This window comes from Nomascus leucogenys, unplaced genomic scaffold (assembly GCF_006542625.1).
Source record: "Nomascus leucogenys isolate Asia unplaced genomic scaffold, Asia_NLE_v1 Super-Scaffold_241, whole genome shotgun sequence".
In the NCBI taxonomy this organism is placed as follows: Eukaryota; Metazoa; Chordata; class Mammalia; order Primates; family Hylobatidae; genus Nomascus; species Nomascus leucogenys.
The window spans coordinates 918,698-932,208 of record NW_022095767.1 but is presented as its reverse complement, the minus strand read 5'-3'; the positions used below and the strand labels follow the sequence as shown (position 1 = coordinate 932,208).

General features: G+C 52.5%; 1 protein-coding gene across 2 annotated transcripts in view; it reads right to left on the bottom strand.

The window, feature by feature from the left end:
• The window catches only part of PPP5D1 (PPP5 tetratricopeptide repeat domain containing 1), a 109,512-nt gene that overhangs the window by 34,467 nt on the left and 61,534 nt on the right, over positions 1-13,511 (bottom strand). Inside the window, exons 1-3 of one of the 2 annotated variants that reach the window (XM_030807710.1) lie at positions 7,065-7,115; positions 5,289-5,436; positions 4,054-4,175 (exon numbers count right to left, since the gene is read on the bottom strand). In XM_030807710.1, coding sequence (XP_030663570.1) covers positions 4,054-4,175; positions 5,289-5,436; positions 7,065-7,073 — 279 coding nt within the window. In that variant the 5' untranslated portion in view covers positions 7,074-7,115. Of the gene's footprint in view, positions 1-131; positions 295-4,042; positions 4,176-5,288; positions 5,437-7,064; positions 7,116-13,511 lie in introns of those variants that run through there. The other variant, XM_012496833.2, reaches the window with a different exon arrangement.

Sequence of the window (13,511 nt, the reverse complement as noted above, 5' to 3'; positions counted from 1 at the left end):
AATTGTTCTCAAATGTAAAGACATGGAGGCTGGGCATGGTGGCTCACGCCTGTAATCCCCAGGCCAAGGTGGGAGGATTGCTTGAGGCCAAGAGTTTGAAATCAGCCTGGGCAACATAGGGAGACCCATCTCTATAAAAATAAAAAAATTAGCCGGGTGTGGTGGTGCATGCCTTCGGTCACAGCTACATGAGATGCTGAGGTGGGAGGATCACCTGGGCCCAGGAGGTTGAGGCTGCAGTGAGCTGCGATTGCACCACTGCACTCCAGCATGGGTGATAGAGCAAGACCTTGACTCAAAGAAAAAAAAAAAAAAAAAAAAAAGACATGACAGAAATATTCAACAACTACTTGACTTGATTTACTATGAAATACTTAATGATGCATTAGTTAACTGTGATTTTGCCAGTTTCTTCTGTATTTTGAAACCGATACTTTTTTCTGGCTCAAAAAAGTTTGGAAGGTGCTTAAGAAATAACTGTTCCTCCCCACTGGGCCTGTGGAGACTTGTAGACAAAGTACTAAAGTAACTCAGCACAAATGTGCAAAGTTTGTAAATTTGGGTCTTTGATTTTCATAGCTATGAAGAGCTCAGCATGACTCTTGGTGGTTAAGAGGCAAATTTTGCTATATTCCCTCTTCCTGCTGCAGCTGTACTATTAATAAAATCATTCTGAACAGCTTTCTTGAAATGTAAAAATAAGCCAAGATGTCTATTTTGTGGATTTTTTTTTATTATATGTATAAGCACAGGAAAAAACAAATCTGGTAGGACCTGCATCAAAAGGTTGGCAGGGTTCCTCTCTGGGCTGGGGGCTTAAGGGAGGGGTGTCTGCTTCAGCCATATATTGCTGTCCACAACCCGCTAAAGTTTAGTGGCTTCAAACAATGACTTACTAGGATTCAGAGGGTTGACTGCGTGGTTCTGCTGCTGGTCTCTCCCTCGGTCACTTGTGTGGCTAATGTCAGCTGGTAATGGGCTGATTCTCCCCCACATGGCCTCTCTGCATTCACCTGGGCTTTCACTATTTTGTAACCTAGCTTTAGCTTCCTTGCAAGATGGCGGCTGGCATGCACGTGAGCTAGTATGGGTGTCGCCTGGCCTCTTAAGGCCTAGGCTTGAAATTGACACATCACTCTCCTACATTCTATTGGTCAAAACAAGTCACGAGGCCTGCCCAGAATGAAGGGGAGGGGAAGTAGACGCCCCTGGTGATGGGAGGAGTGATGCCTGTATACAGGGAAGGGAGGAATTGTTAGAAGCCATCTTTGAAGGCTGCTGACCTCCCTGTCTTTCTTTCTGTGTTTAATAGTATGCCTAGAATAATAATACCACCTAGAATATTATATAATAACGCCTAGAATATTATAGAAAAATAATACCAGACATGTATTATTTTTATGATGATAAAGATTTTTTTTTAATAATGTAATAAATTGTGGGAAACTTGTTGGTTAGACCAAGAATCTACAGAAGTAAGTGAAACCCGGCTGGGCACGGTGGCTCATGTCTGTAATCCCAGCACTTTGGGAGGCTGAGGTGGGCAGATCACTTGAGATCAGGGGTTCAGGACCAGCCTTGGCCAATATGGAGAAAACCGTCTCTATTAAAAATACAAAAATTAGCCAGGCATGGTGGCAGGTACTTGTAATTCCAGCTACTTGGGACGCAGAGGTGGGAGAATCGCTTAAACCCGGGAGGCGGAGGTTGCAGTGAGCCGAGATCGCGCCAGCCACTGCACTCCAGCCTGGATGATGGAGCGAGACTCTGTCCCTGTCCCGCCCCCTCCAAAAAAAGACATAGCAAAAGAAAAGACACAGAGAAGAAGAGAAGGCCAGAGACTGGAGCCAAGAGACATCAAGAGCCCCCAGAAGCTGGAGGAGGCAAGAAAGGATTCTCCCCTAGAAACTTCAGAGCCAACAAGGCCATGCTGGCATCTTTGTTTTGAACATCTGGCCTCCGGAACTGTGAGAAAATAAGCGTGTGTTATTTTTAGCCACCAAGTTTGTGAGAATTTATGACAGCAGCTCTAGAAAATGAACACAGACATAGACAGAGAGAGGGAGACTGATCTGAATGTAGATGGAGATGTGGATATAGCTGCAGATAGAGGATAAGCTACCAGTAAAGATATAGCTGACCCTATGGTGTAGGTATAGATTAGGATAGAGCTGTGGGTGTAGACATGGATATAGACATAAACATCAATGTAGACATAGATATTACTGTGGATATAGACATAGAAGGAGATAAAATAGACCTTGAAGGGCCGGGCACAGTGGCTCACGCAAGTAATCCCAGCACTTTGGGAGGCTGAGGTGGGCGGATCACCTGAAGTTAGGAGTTCGAGACCACCCTGGCCAACATGGTGAAACCCCATCTTTACTAAAAATACAAAAATTAGCCAGACGTGGTGGCCCACGTCTGCACTCCCAGCTACTCGGGAGGCTGAGGCAAGAGAATCGCTTGAACCCATGTGCAGCTTCAATCTCCTGTGCTCAGGTGATCCTGTTGCCTCAGCCTCCCAAGTAGCTGGGACCACAGGCATGCACCACTTTGTGCAGCTAATTTTTTTTTTTACTTTTGTAGAGATGGAGTCTTGCCATGTTGCCCAGGCTGGTCTCAAACTCCTGGGCTCAAGGATCCTCCCAATTTGGCCTCCCAAAGTGTTGAGATTACAGGTGTGAGCCACTGCACCTGGCACCCCCAATTTTATTCTAACAACTTTCCCCTTTTGATATAGCAAGCTGAGGGGGTAATGAAATCGTATAGCATTACTTTCAGGGAGCACTATTGGCTGGGACAGATGGGTGTATAGTCATTTTTGATAGTTGCATAGTCATCTTAGACATGTGTGATAGAGTCCTTAGGTTCTCCAAGTTGTCTAATGCAGATGGGCGTCATTGGTTGCATGAGTGGCTGTTGAGAGGCATTGGAAACCCTTGAGAGGATGCAACTCCCAGGGAGGTTAATATCATGACTAGGAGGAGAATCATATAGCCAAGGATTGGAAAATTCGCGAGAGGAGAGATTCCCAGGAGCCAAGATGTAACCAACTAAATAAATAAATGGAAAAAGTATCACCTATCTGATAAGATTTACATCTGTTCTTTAAAATCCTCTGAAGTGTGGGCAAAAATTCTTGATATATTAACACAGAAACGACAGCTTCATTCATTACACCTCCTTGTTGGGCATTTAGAGTAGCTCAGACTCATTCATTTTGTGAAGTTATTGAAGCAAGGCTAGAAACCTCAGTTTGTAAGACTCAGAGGAATTTAACAGTGTCACTGAAGTTTTTTTCTAAAGTTTTACAGCATTTATAATAGCCCCTTCCTTCCTTCCTTCCTTCTTTCCTTCCTTCCTTCTTTCCTTCCTTCCTTCCTTCTTTTTCTGTTTTTGTTTTTGTTTTTATTTTTTGATGTGGAGCCTTGCTCTCTTGCCCAGGCTGGAGTGCAGGAGTGCAGTGGCATGATCTTGGACCACTGCAACCTCCCCTTCCTGGGTTCAAGTAATTCTCCTGCCTCAGCCTCCTGAGTAGCTAGGACTACAGGTATGCACCACCATACCTGGCTAATTTTAGTATTTTTAGTAGAGATGAAGTTTCACCATGTTGGCCAGGCTGGCCTTGAACTCCTTACCTCAAGTGATCCACCCACCTCGGCCTCCCAAAGTGCTGGGATTACAGGTGTCAGCCACTGTGCCTGGCCCATAATAGCCTTTTCTAAGTCAGAGACACCGATTGGAATTGGAGCTCTGTCCACCAAAGGAAATCAGTGTCTTGTGTAGTGAGAGGGTTGGTGCTTCTTGGATTTCTCTAACAGGGTGCTATCTTCTGAACAAATGAGCCAAGATTGGTGGCTTTATTGTAGAGATAGTCTATCATATCTGAATATTGGGAGGGATTACTGCCAATCCATAATGACCACGACTCTTGTTGGTGTTGGCGTGGTGGCCGCCCTTCTCCTGTCGTTTTGCTCGGTGCCCACAGCTGGCAGTGCTGTGAGGCCATCCCAGGGTTCCCGGGTGCCCGGTACCTGACAGGTGCATTACCTGGTAGGCGCATTTCCGGTGCAGTTTCTTCTGGTCCTTGTGCCACTGCATGAGCCCCTTCATGAAGGTGACTGTCACTTTGTCATCCTCAAGCTTGGGTCCTCTGTACTCACCCTCGATGGCTGGGGTGTGAACAGGGGAGATATGAGAGTCAGTGACCACGGCCACTGTGAAGGGGAAGGGGGTCTCGCTCCCAGGGATGAGGTGGACCTGGCTCTGGACACACAGGTTGAGAGAGGGACGGAGCGAGTGAAGAGTCCCCTCTCTGGTCAGGTCTGGCCCAGAGGCCTCTTCCTGACCTCCCTCTCTTCCTTCACCGCCCCCCACCCCACTTTACCCTATTCAGTTTTATGGTACTTAGCACTATTCATTTCATGACTTGTTCATCATCTTATCTGCCTCCCAGAATATCAGCTCCATGGGGACAGGAAGGGCTTTGTTCATAGCTGTACCCCCAGTGCCTAGGACAGTGCCTGGCACATAGGAGATGCTCAGTAATCATCTGTGGGATGAATGGCTGGACCTTCTCAGCATCTAGAGGTGAACTAGACACAGCCTGTAGGGACGGGGCTACTGCCGGGAGGGAGGGAGGAGAGGATGATAGAGTGGCCAAGAAGCCAGCATGGAGAAGGGCCCGGGCAGGGGTGATGCTGGTGGGTAGGGAAGGTGTATTAGTCCATTTTCACACTGCTGATAAAGACATACCTGGGTAATTTATAGAGAATAAGAGGTTTAATGGACTCACAGTTCCATGTGGCTGGGGAGGCCTCACAATCAAGGCAGAAGATGAAAGGCACGTCTCACGTGGCGGCAGTCAAGAGAGAATGAGAACCAAGCGAAAGGGGAAACCCCTTATAAAACCATCAGATCTCGTGAGACTTACTCACTACCATGAGAACAGTAGGGGGGAAACTGCCTCCACGATTCAATTATCTCCCTCCAGGTCTCTCCCACAACATGTAGGAATTATGGGAGTTACAGTTCAAGATGAGATCTGGGTGGGGACACAGCCCAGCCATATCAGGGGGGTGTTGCAGCTCCTGACCTCGCCCATTGGGAATCATGAGATGGAGCTTTGGGCTGTGGATGGAGCGCCCTGGAACGCAGGCAGAGGAGCGACAGACAGCAGCCTGGGGGCAGAACAAGGGGCTGAGCCCACCCCCACTCCCAGGGAATGGAGAAGGCCCGTGTGGAATGTTCTGGGCTGGAGTGTGGAGCATCCAGGCCTGACTCACTCATGCTCTGGATATCCAGCGAGTCCACCACGGAGCGCTTGTGCTCGTCACCCGCGATGGCCCGCTCAAAGGCCTTCTGCTTCACGATCTTGTTGCACTCATGGTACTTCATTATGGTGTCCTTGTTGTGGGGCTTCACCTTGACCACCTGGGTGGGAAGGAAGGGGCGTGCACACTGAGGCTGAGGTGGGGGCCCAGCGGCTGCCCCCAGGCTGCCCAGCCCTGGGTTCCATGAACACGGAAGTCAGGCCGCCTGGGCACCGGTGCTGACAGTGCAACCCTGGACATGTTGAACCTCCAAGTCTTGGTTTCTGCACCCCCAAACCATCCATAGCTAAGCTGCTCACACCGGCGCACTTCATCAACCAGTGCAGGCAGCGACAACTCTAGGCTTCCTGGCCTTGGACTCCGGGACTTATGCCAGCTGCCCCTCAAATTCTCAGGCCTTTGGCTTCGGACTGAGAATTACACCATTGGCTTCCCCAGTTCTGAGGCCTTTGGACTTGTTCGGAGCCACGCTCCCTGCATCCCAGAGTCTCCAGCCTGCACACAGCCTCAGCACTTCTCAGCCTCCATAATTGAATGAGCCAGTTGCCCAATAAACCCCTTCTCCTATCTCTCTCTACACATATCCTGTTGATTCTGTCTCTTTGGAGAACTCTGATTAATATACTTCCTCTATGAAACAAACAGGGCCGTTCCTAGCCATCTCCCAGCCCCTAGGGAGATGAAACCCCACGGCATACCTGGCCACCGCAGGACTCAATTAAGATGAGCTGTAATTATTATTATTATTGTTACTTTGAGATGGAGTCTCGCTCTGTCACTCAGGCTGGAGTGTAGTGGCGCAATCTTGGCTCACTGCAACCTCCATATTCCGAGTTTAAGCAATCCTCCTGCCTCAGCCTCCTGAGTTGCTGGGATTACAGGTGCCTGCCACCACACCCAGCTAATTTTTGTATTTTTGTAGAGATGGGGGTTTCACCATGTTGGCCAGGCTGATGTGGAACTCCTGACCTCCTGCCCACCTCAGCCTCCCAAAGTGCTGGGATTATAGGCGTTCACCACCGTACCTGGACAAGGTGAGCTGTCATTATACTTTTTATTGTTATTCCCACAGCCCTGGAGCCTGGGGCTCTGTGCCTGCTACTGCCTGCCAGACAGCGAGGGGCCTGAGCCAGCAGGGCCATTCTCCTCCCTGCCAGCTCAGTGCCAGGCCCCTCTGGCTGCCTGCCCAGCCCCAGGACTCCTGAGAGCCTGGATCCGGGGTCCTGGGGGGTAAGGGGCTCCTCCCAAAGGCTGCTGTTGCCCAGAACTCTGACGCGGCCTCAGCAGCAACCCCCATGCAGGCTGCTTCCATCCCAGGGAAGTCCACCTTCCACCCCATCACCCAGCTGAGACAGCCTCATCCTGGACTCCTCCCGACCCCTCGGCCCCCACCGCCCGGTAGTCACTTCACTTCTGCCAAGTCGGCCTCCTGAACATCTCTCAGATCCAGCCACTCCCTTCTCACCCTCCAGCCCCACCCAGCCCTGGCCTGGCCTCTCCTGCCCAGGTTCCTGGCTCAGCCTCCACCTGGCCTCACAGCCTCTTGTACTGCCCCTCCGGAGGGGTGTTCCTAAGGCACAAACCTGACCCTGTCCTTTCCCTACTCAGAAACTCCCAAGGCTCCCCAGAGCCTCCCGCAGAAAGCCCTGGCTCTCCCCACGGCCCTGCGTGATCTACTCCCTGCAGCTTCATCATAACCCCCCACACACACACTGCAGCCCCACTCACCGCCTCCATGCCAGGCTCCGCTCACCTCTGGAACTTTGCCACCGGGTTCTTTCTGCCTGAAGGCCAAAACCATCGACCCCCTAGGGAGACCCCCAGGCATGTGTCCAGAGACCCAGCATCCCCCATCCCTCATCCACTATCTCACCCCACTGTGAGAGCTGAAATGTTGTTTCTGCCCATTCAGGGACAGAGCCCACCCCAGGAGGCCCACCAGATTCTTCCTCAGGCCCACCAGGGTCGATGAGTGGCAGGACCCACCCTGGGGGACTGGGAGCCATGACCCTCCAGGAGCTCTGCCTGGGGACACAGGGCCCCAGGCCTGGGCCAGGTCAAGAGATGAGTGGCTGGCAGCTCCCAGCAGATCACCAGGCTGGAGACGAACCCCAAGGGTGAGAGAGACTCCTCTCCCAAACTAGGAGTGGGCTAGGGTCCTGGACTTTGCCCCAACATCCCCCTCCCACGCCCTGCATGCCTCCAGCCCACCCCATTCCACGCCTTCATCCCACCCCTTCTGCAGCCTCCTGGTCGGGTCCAGCCTCAGCCTCACCCGTCCCATTCACCCACATGACATCGAAAACTTTACCCTCCCCCTCCCCTATTCCAAAATTTTCTGTAGCTCCCCAGTGCCCCAGGAACAAGTTGGGTTCCTATGAAGCCCTGTATCCTGCAGTCCCACCCTCTCCCCAGTGTTAAGCTCTACTCAGGTGGGGTTCCTCTGTCTCCCCCTACCGGGCTGTAAACCCCCCGGGAAGGTAGGGCCTGGGCTGTTTCAGTCCCCATCTAGGCAGGATCAGACCCTGGTGAATGCATGTGGAGGGAAGAAAGGGAAAGAAAGGGAGGAAGGGACAGAATAAGAAGGGGAGGGAGGGTGGTGCCCTTTAAAATCAAAACCTCTGGTTTCATCTTTCTTCCCTGAACTGGCTCCCCATGCCCACCAGAGGGCGCTCTGACCCAGCAAATCCCTCATACAGCAACAGCCAGTTCTACACACAAAAGGGAATTATGAAAATAAGGATTGACATCAATAATCGATACTTAAAGCCCTGCTGTGACCAGTACCTGTGCTAAATCATCCACGTGCCTAACTCAACACAGCAATTCTGAGAATATCTTATAAATGAGGAAAGAGAGGCTCAGAGAGGTCATTTAACTTTCCCAGTGTCACACAGCACATAAGCTGCAGAGAAGCTTCCAGCTCTGGCCTTGGTGACCCCACAACCTTCCGTTCCTTGGTCATACCCTGACGTGACCAACCCACAAGGCCCTCTGTGCCTGGCCCTGCCACCTCCTCCCCAACCCCCATCCCTTGCTCAGCCACACCCTTCCACCCCCAGCTCCTTAGACATCCTGTTCTCCATTTAGTCACTGGAATCTTAGCCCATTGGCTGCCTTGAAAGCACTTCTTCCCTTTCCCTACCCCCACCTCCCACAAATGGTCACCTCCTCCTTTCAGCTCAATGTCACCTCCTCTGAGTAAGCCTGTCCTGATCCAGGGTTAGCTCCAGCTCTTCAGACCCACCTCCCCTAAGAATCCAGGCTTTCCCTGCGCTCCAGGAGGCAGGGCTTCAGTCATCATCGCGTCCCCAGAGCCCTGCACAGGCACTACAGAAAGACTGAATGAATGAATGGATGAATGAATGAATGAAGTCTACGGGGTTAAATAAATGAGCACTCAATGAGTGACACCCTCTCCCTCTCCCCCAGCCAGAAACTGAGACATTCTCCAACAAACACCCACAGCCAAGAAGAGGAGATCCTGGACCCGCTAGCCAAGAGTGCACGCTTCAGGCTCCCAGGACCCCCAAAATTCATCCTGCCAAGGCTGTCGGAGGATGCTGCCAGGAGTCTGTTGGAAGCCACGGCCCTAGGGCTCCTGGAGAGGGTCCCATACTCCCTGCAGCCCCTCCCCAATCCAGGTACAGTGAGTCTCACTAATGCCATCATGCCTTTAGGGCAGAGTCTCCTGCTTTCCAGCCCAGAGTCCACTTCCCTTTCCTGAATGATTCACCTCCATTTCTCTCCTGAGAACCCCCCTCCCCACTCTCCCTCCAAGTGACTCCTACAGGGCTCACCCAATCCCCTGCCCACCCAAGCCTGGCCAGTCAGTGCACTCCCTCCCTCCCTGGTCACTGTGATTGGGGCAGGGGCAAGCACATGATCCAGTTCATCCAATAGGAGTCAGCCCTGGGTCCTGGGCTAAATTAATGAATGAAGAAGCCCTAGAACCCGCCATGCCTGAAGCCAGTGAAACCCTGGCCTTTTTTTTTTTTTTTTTTTTTGAGACAGAGTCTCTCTCCATTGCCCAGGCTGGAGTGCTGTGGCACAATCTGAGCTCACTGCAAGCTCCGCCTCCCGGGTTCAAGCCATTCTCCTGCCACAGCCTCCCGAGTAGCTGGGACTACAGGCACCTGCCACCACGCCCGGCTAATTTTTTGTATTTTTTTTTTTTTTTTTTAGTAGAGACAGGGTTTCACCATGTTAGCCAGGATGGTCTCAATCTCCTGACCTCGTGATCCGCCCACTTCGGCCTCCCAAAGTGTTGGGATTACAGGCGTGAGCCACTGTACCCGGCCAACCCTAGACTTTATAGTAACATGAGCCAGTGAATTCGTTTTTCACTAACCTGCTTAAACATGGCTAACTTGGGTTTCTGTACTTGGGACCTAAACAGTCTTGTGTATCCCACTCCTCAAAGCATTCTCCGAGCCCCCAAGGGAAGGAGGGTGGGGGGTGGCTTCTCAGTGCCCTGCCAGTCAGTACATCTGGCTCCAAATGCTGGACCAGGAGTTAGGGGGAGAGGGAAAGGCTCTTCTGGGGTTTTTAGACCTGGCACCATCATTTGCCGTATTCCTGAATCTTTTCACCTTGTTCCTGGGGCTCTGGGTCTCTTGTCAACAGGGAACAAGATGATAGCTGCCTGGTATAGATGGTATCACCATCCCTGGAGCAGATCTGTCTGGCAGGCATATTCTCAATCCCTGCATTTGCAGGACAGACCCAAGCTTGCACAGAGGTCAGACCAGCAGCTTAGTCATGGGGTGGGCTGAAGATATGAAACAGCTGATTTTTCTCTCCATTATGTTGCCCGGGTGGAAGAAGGGATGAATGAATGAACCCTGGGGCCCATCCTAGGGCCTGGGGCTTGGCTCACCATGACAGTGTTCCCAGACACGAGGTGCAGCCCAGGAAAGTAGTGAGGCCACCCTGGGGGTGCTGGTGGGACAGTTAGCAAGACATGAAAGGGACCTCTTGGGTGTCATGACATGATCATTTTCAGGTGTCCCAGGGGTTCTTCCTGAAGCCCAAAGATTCCCCCCTTCCCTTCACCAGGAAGTCCTCACCTGAGCACCCCGCCTACTTCCCACGTACAGCAGGCCCCAGCAGGGTCATGGTAGCAGTGGCTGCCCAGAGGTCGTGGTTTTTCATTTTTTGTTCTGTTGCCCAGGCTGGAGTGCAGTGGCGCAATCTCGGCTCACTGCAACCTCCGCCTCCCGGGTTCAAGTGATTCTCCTGCCTCAGTCTCCTGAGTAGATGGGATCACAGGTGCACACCACCATGTCTAGCTAATTTTTGTATTTTCTTTTCTTTATTTTTTTAATTTTTGTATTTTCAGTAGAGACAGGGTTTCACCATGTTGGCCAGGCTGGTCCCAAACTCCTGACCTCAAGTGATCCGCCTGCCTCGGCCTCCCAAAGTGCTGGGATTATAGGCATGAGTCACCGCGCTCAGCCGGTTGTGATTTTTTACTTTATTTTTCATTTTTTATTTTTTTTTTGAGACAGAGTTTCGCTTTTGTCATCCAAGCTGGAGTGCAATGGTGCGATCTCGGCTCGTTGCAACCTCCGCCTCCCAGGTTCAAGTGATGCTCCTGCCTCAGCCTCCTGCGTAGCAGGGATTACAGGCTCCCACCACCACGCCCAGCTAATTTTGTATTTTTAGTAGATATGGGGTTTCATCATGTTGGTCAGGCTGGTCTCGAACTCCTGAGCTTGGATGTGCCTGCCTTGGCCTCCCAAAGTGCTGGGATTACAGGCGTGAGCCACCGTTCCCGGCTGGTGGTGGTTTTTTTTACCTGGATAGAATCTGTGCCCCTGCATCAGGCCCAGCCCACCGCACAACCTTCACTCAGTCTCTGTTTCACCTGGCCCGCCCTGGGTCCTAAACATCAAACTCACCCTAGATCTGGAGCCTGGTGCCCCAGAGGGAGGCCTGGTCCCACTGACTAAGCCTAGCTCTCTCTGTGAGACCTGTCTCCCAGAGTCACGAAGGGCCCCAGTAAACAAACCAGATGCATAGTCTCGTTTTCAGTGGGCTTCTTAAAACAAAAAATGCTCGGTCCCTGCAACAGCCGGAAAACAGTTGTCATGGAAACAGCAGTAGCCAATGGGGGAGGGAGAGACAGGCCCCCCCCAGAGCCCAGGCCTCCTGCAGTGGCTGATGGGGCACAGAAGAACCATCAAGATTAAGGGGCAACGGGGAGGGGGGTGTCCCCATGTGGCTGGAGCGGGAGGAGTTTCCTCATCTGGTAGCTCTGAGAGGGAGCTGCTGCTCTCAAAGGGACCCCCGAGCATCCCTGGAGAACAGATCCGTAGTCTCCTGCGGATCCTCAGACAGCTCTGGGGAGGGGTCCTGGGGAAAGATCACTGTGTCCAGCTGGCCAGCAGGCAGCAAGGACCCCCGAGCCCTCATCCCCACTCCATCCTTACCACATTCACTGAAACTGGGACTCTAAGCCCTGCGGGTGGCTTGCCAGGGTTGCACTGACACCGTGTACTGCAGCCCACCCCTATCTCAGGCTCCCGCCTGCCCCAAGATCAGTGCCCAGTGGGCGGCACCGTGGCCGTGAGCCTTTTGCAGGACTTGTGCCAGGGGCCGGGACATGGACGCGCACAGGGCCCTGCTGGTCACCGGGATCCCGGAGGGCCTGGAGCAGGCGGATGTCGAAGCCGTCCTGCAGCCGACCCTCCTGCCCCTGGGCACGTTTGGGCTGCAACACATGAAGGCCCTGACAAATGAGAAGGCCCAGGTCGCCCTGGTGGAGTTTGTGGAGGATGTCAATCATACTGCCATCCCCACAGAGATCCTGGGCAAGGATGGGATCTGGAGGGTTCTGTGGAAGGACCGTGCGCAGGACACGAGGTTCCTGAGGCAGATGAGACGCCTGCTGCTGCATGACGGGCCCATGCAGGCCGCGGTGGCTGGGACCCCCGGGGAGGCGCCCACCTCTCCCGCTTCAGAGACCCAGGCCCAGGGGTTGGGACAGTCATCGGGAAGGCCGGTCCCCCTCCTGGGGCTACAAGCAATAGTAGCAAGAAGAGTAGGGGTCACAGAAATTGAGCCAGAAGCTAAAAGAGGGCCTGAGGGACGTGTCCATTTCCCTTGGCAAAGAAGGAATCGGAGAAAGTTCCCCAGGAGAGCTTGGACATCAAGATCGAGGAAGCAGATAAGGGGGCTTGAGCAGAGATGACAGTGACAGCAGGCTGTACACAGCGCTCCAGGCAGCAGCCAAGGAGCAAGTCCACAAGAAGTGGACCCTCTGAAGCCACAAAGACGAGGCAGGTGGTCCCATGGAGTTCTTGCCCCTGATGACCAGGACAGACAAAGCCAAACAGGAGATGATGGAAGAAAGCCCTCTGATTTGATGCACTTGACCATCAAAGAAGGCAGGAGCAGTTACTCCCACATGGTGGCTCTTCTGGACACCAGAGCCATACCTGAATGAGATGCTGAAGGGCTGTAAGCCTTCAGAAAGTGGGCGGGTGCAACCACCGGGTCACAGAGCGGGGCTGGAGGACCCTGAGTTCCTGACCACTGTGGCCTGTATCAGCCCTTCAGACACCAAAAGCTGCCAGAAGGTGTTGAAAATCACTTCTGAGGCGGGGCACAGTGGCTCATGCCTATAATCCCAACACTTTGGGAGGCCAAGGTGAGCAGATCACCCAAGGTCAGGAGTTTAAGACCAGCCTGGCCAACATGGTGAAGCCCTGTTTCTCCTAAAAATACAAAAATTAGCTGGGCATGGTGGTGTGCACCTGTAATCACAGCTACTCAGGAGGCTGAGGCAGGAGAATCGCTGGAGCCTGGGAGGCAGAGTTTGCAGTGAGCTGAGATCGCGCCACTGTACTCCAGCCTGGGCGACAGAGCAAGACTCCATCAAAAAAAAAGAAAGAAAAGAAAGAAGAAAGGAAGGAAAGGAAGGAAGGAAGGAAGGAAGGAAGGAAGGAAGGAAGGAAGGAAGGAAGGAAGGGGAAGGGAAGGGAAGAAAAGAAAAGAAAGAAAATTGCTTCTGTGATTGACTCTCTGGGCTGGAGGGATAAGAAAGAAAAAAAGACGCCCTCTTGCAGGTCTTGTCTGTCCTGTCCGAGGACACCGTGGTCCTGCGGAAAGCCCGAGACGACAGGAACCTTCTGGAGTGCATTTTCACCTTGGCGCAGCCAGATCCCCCTC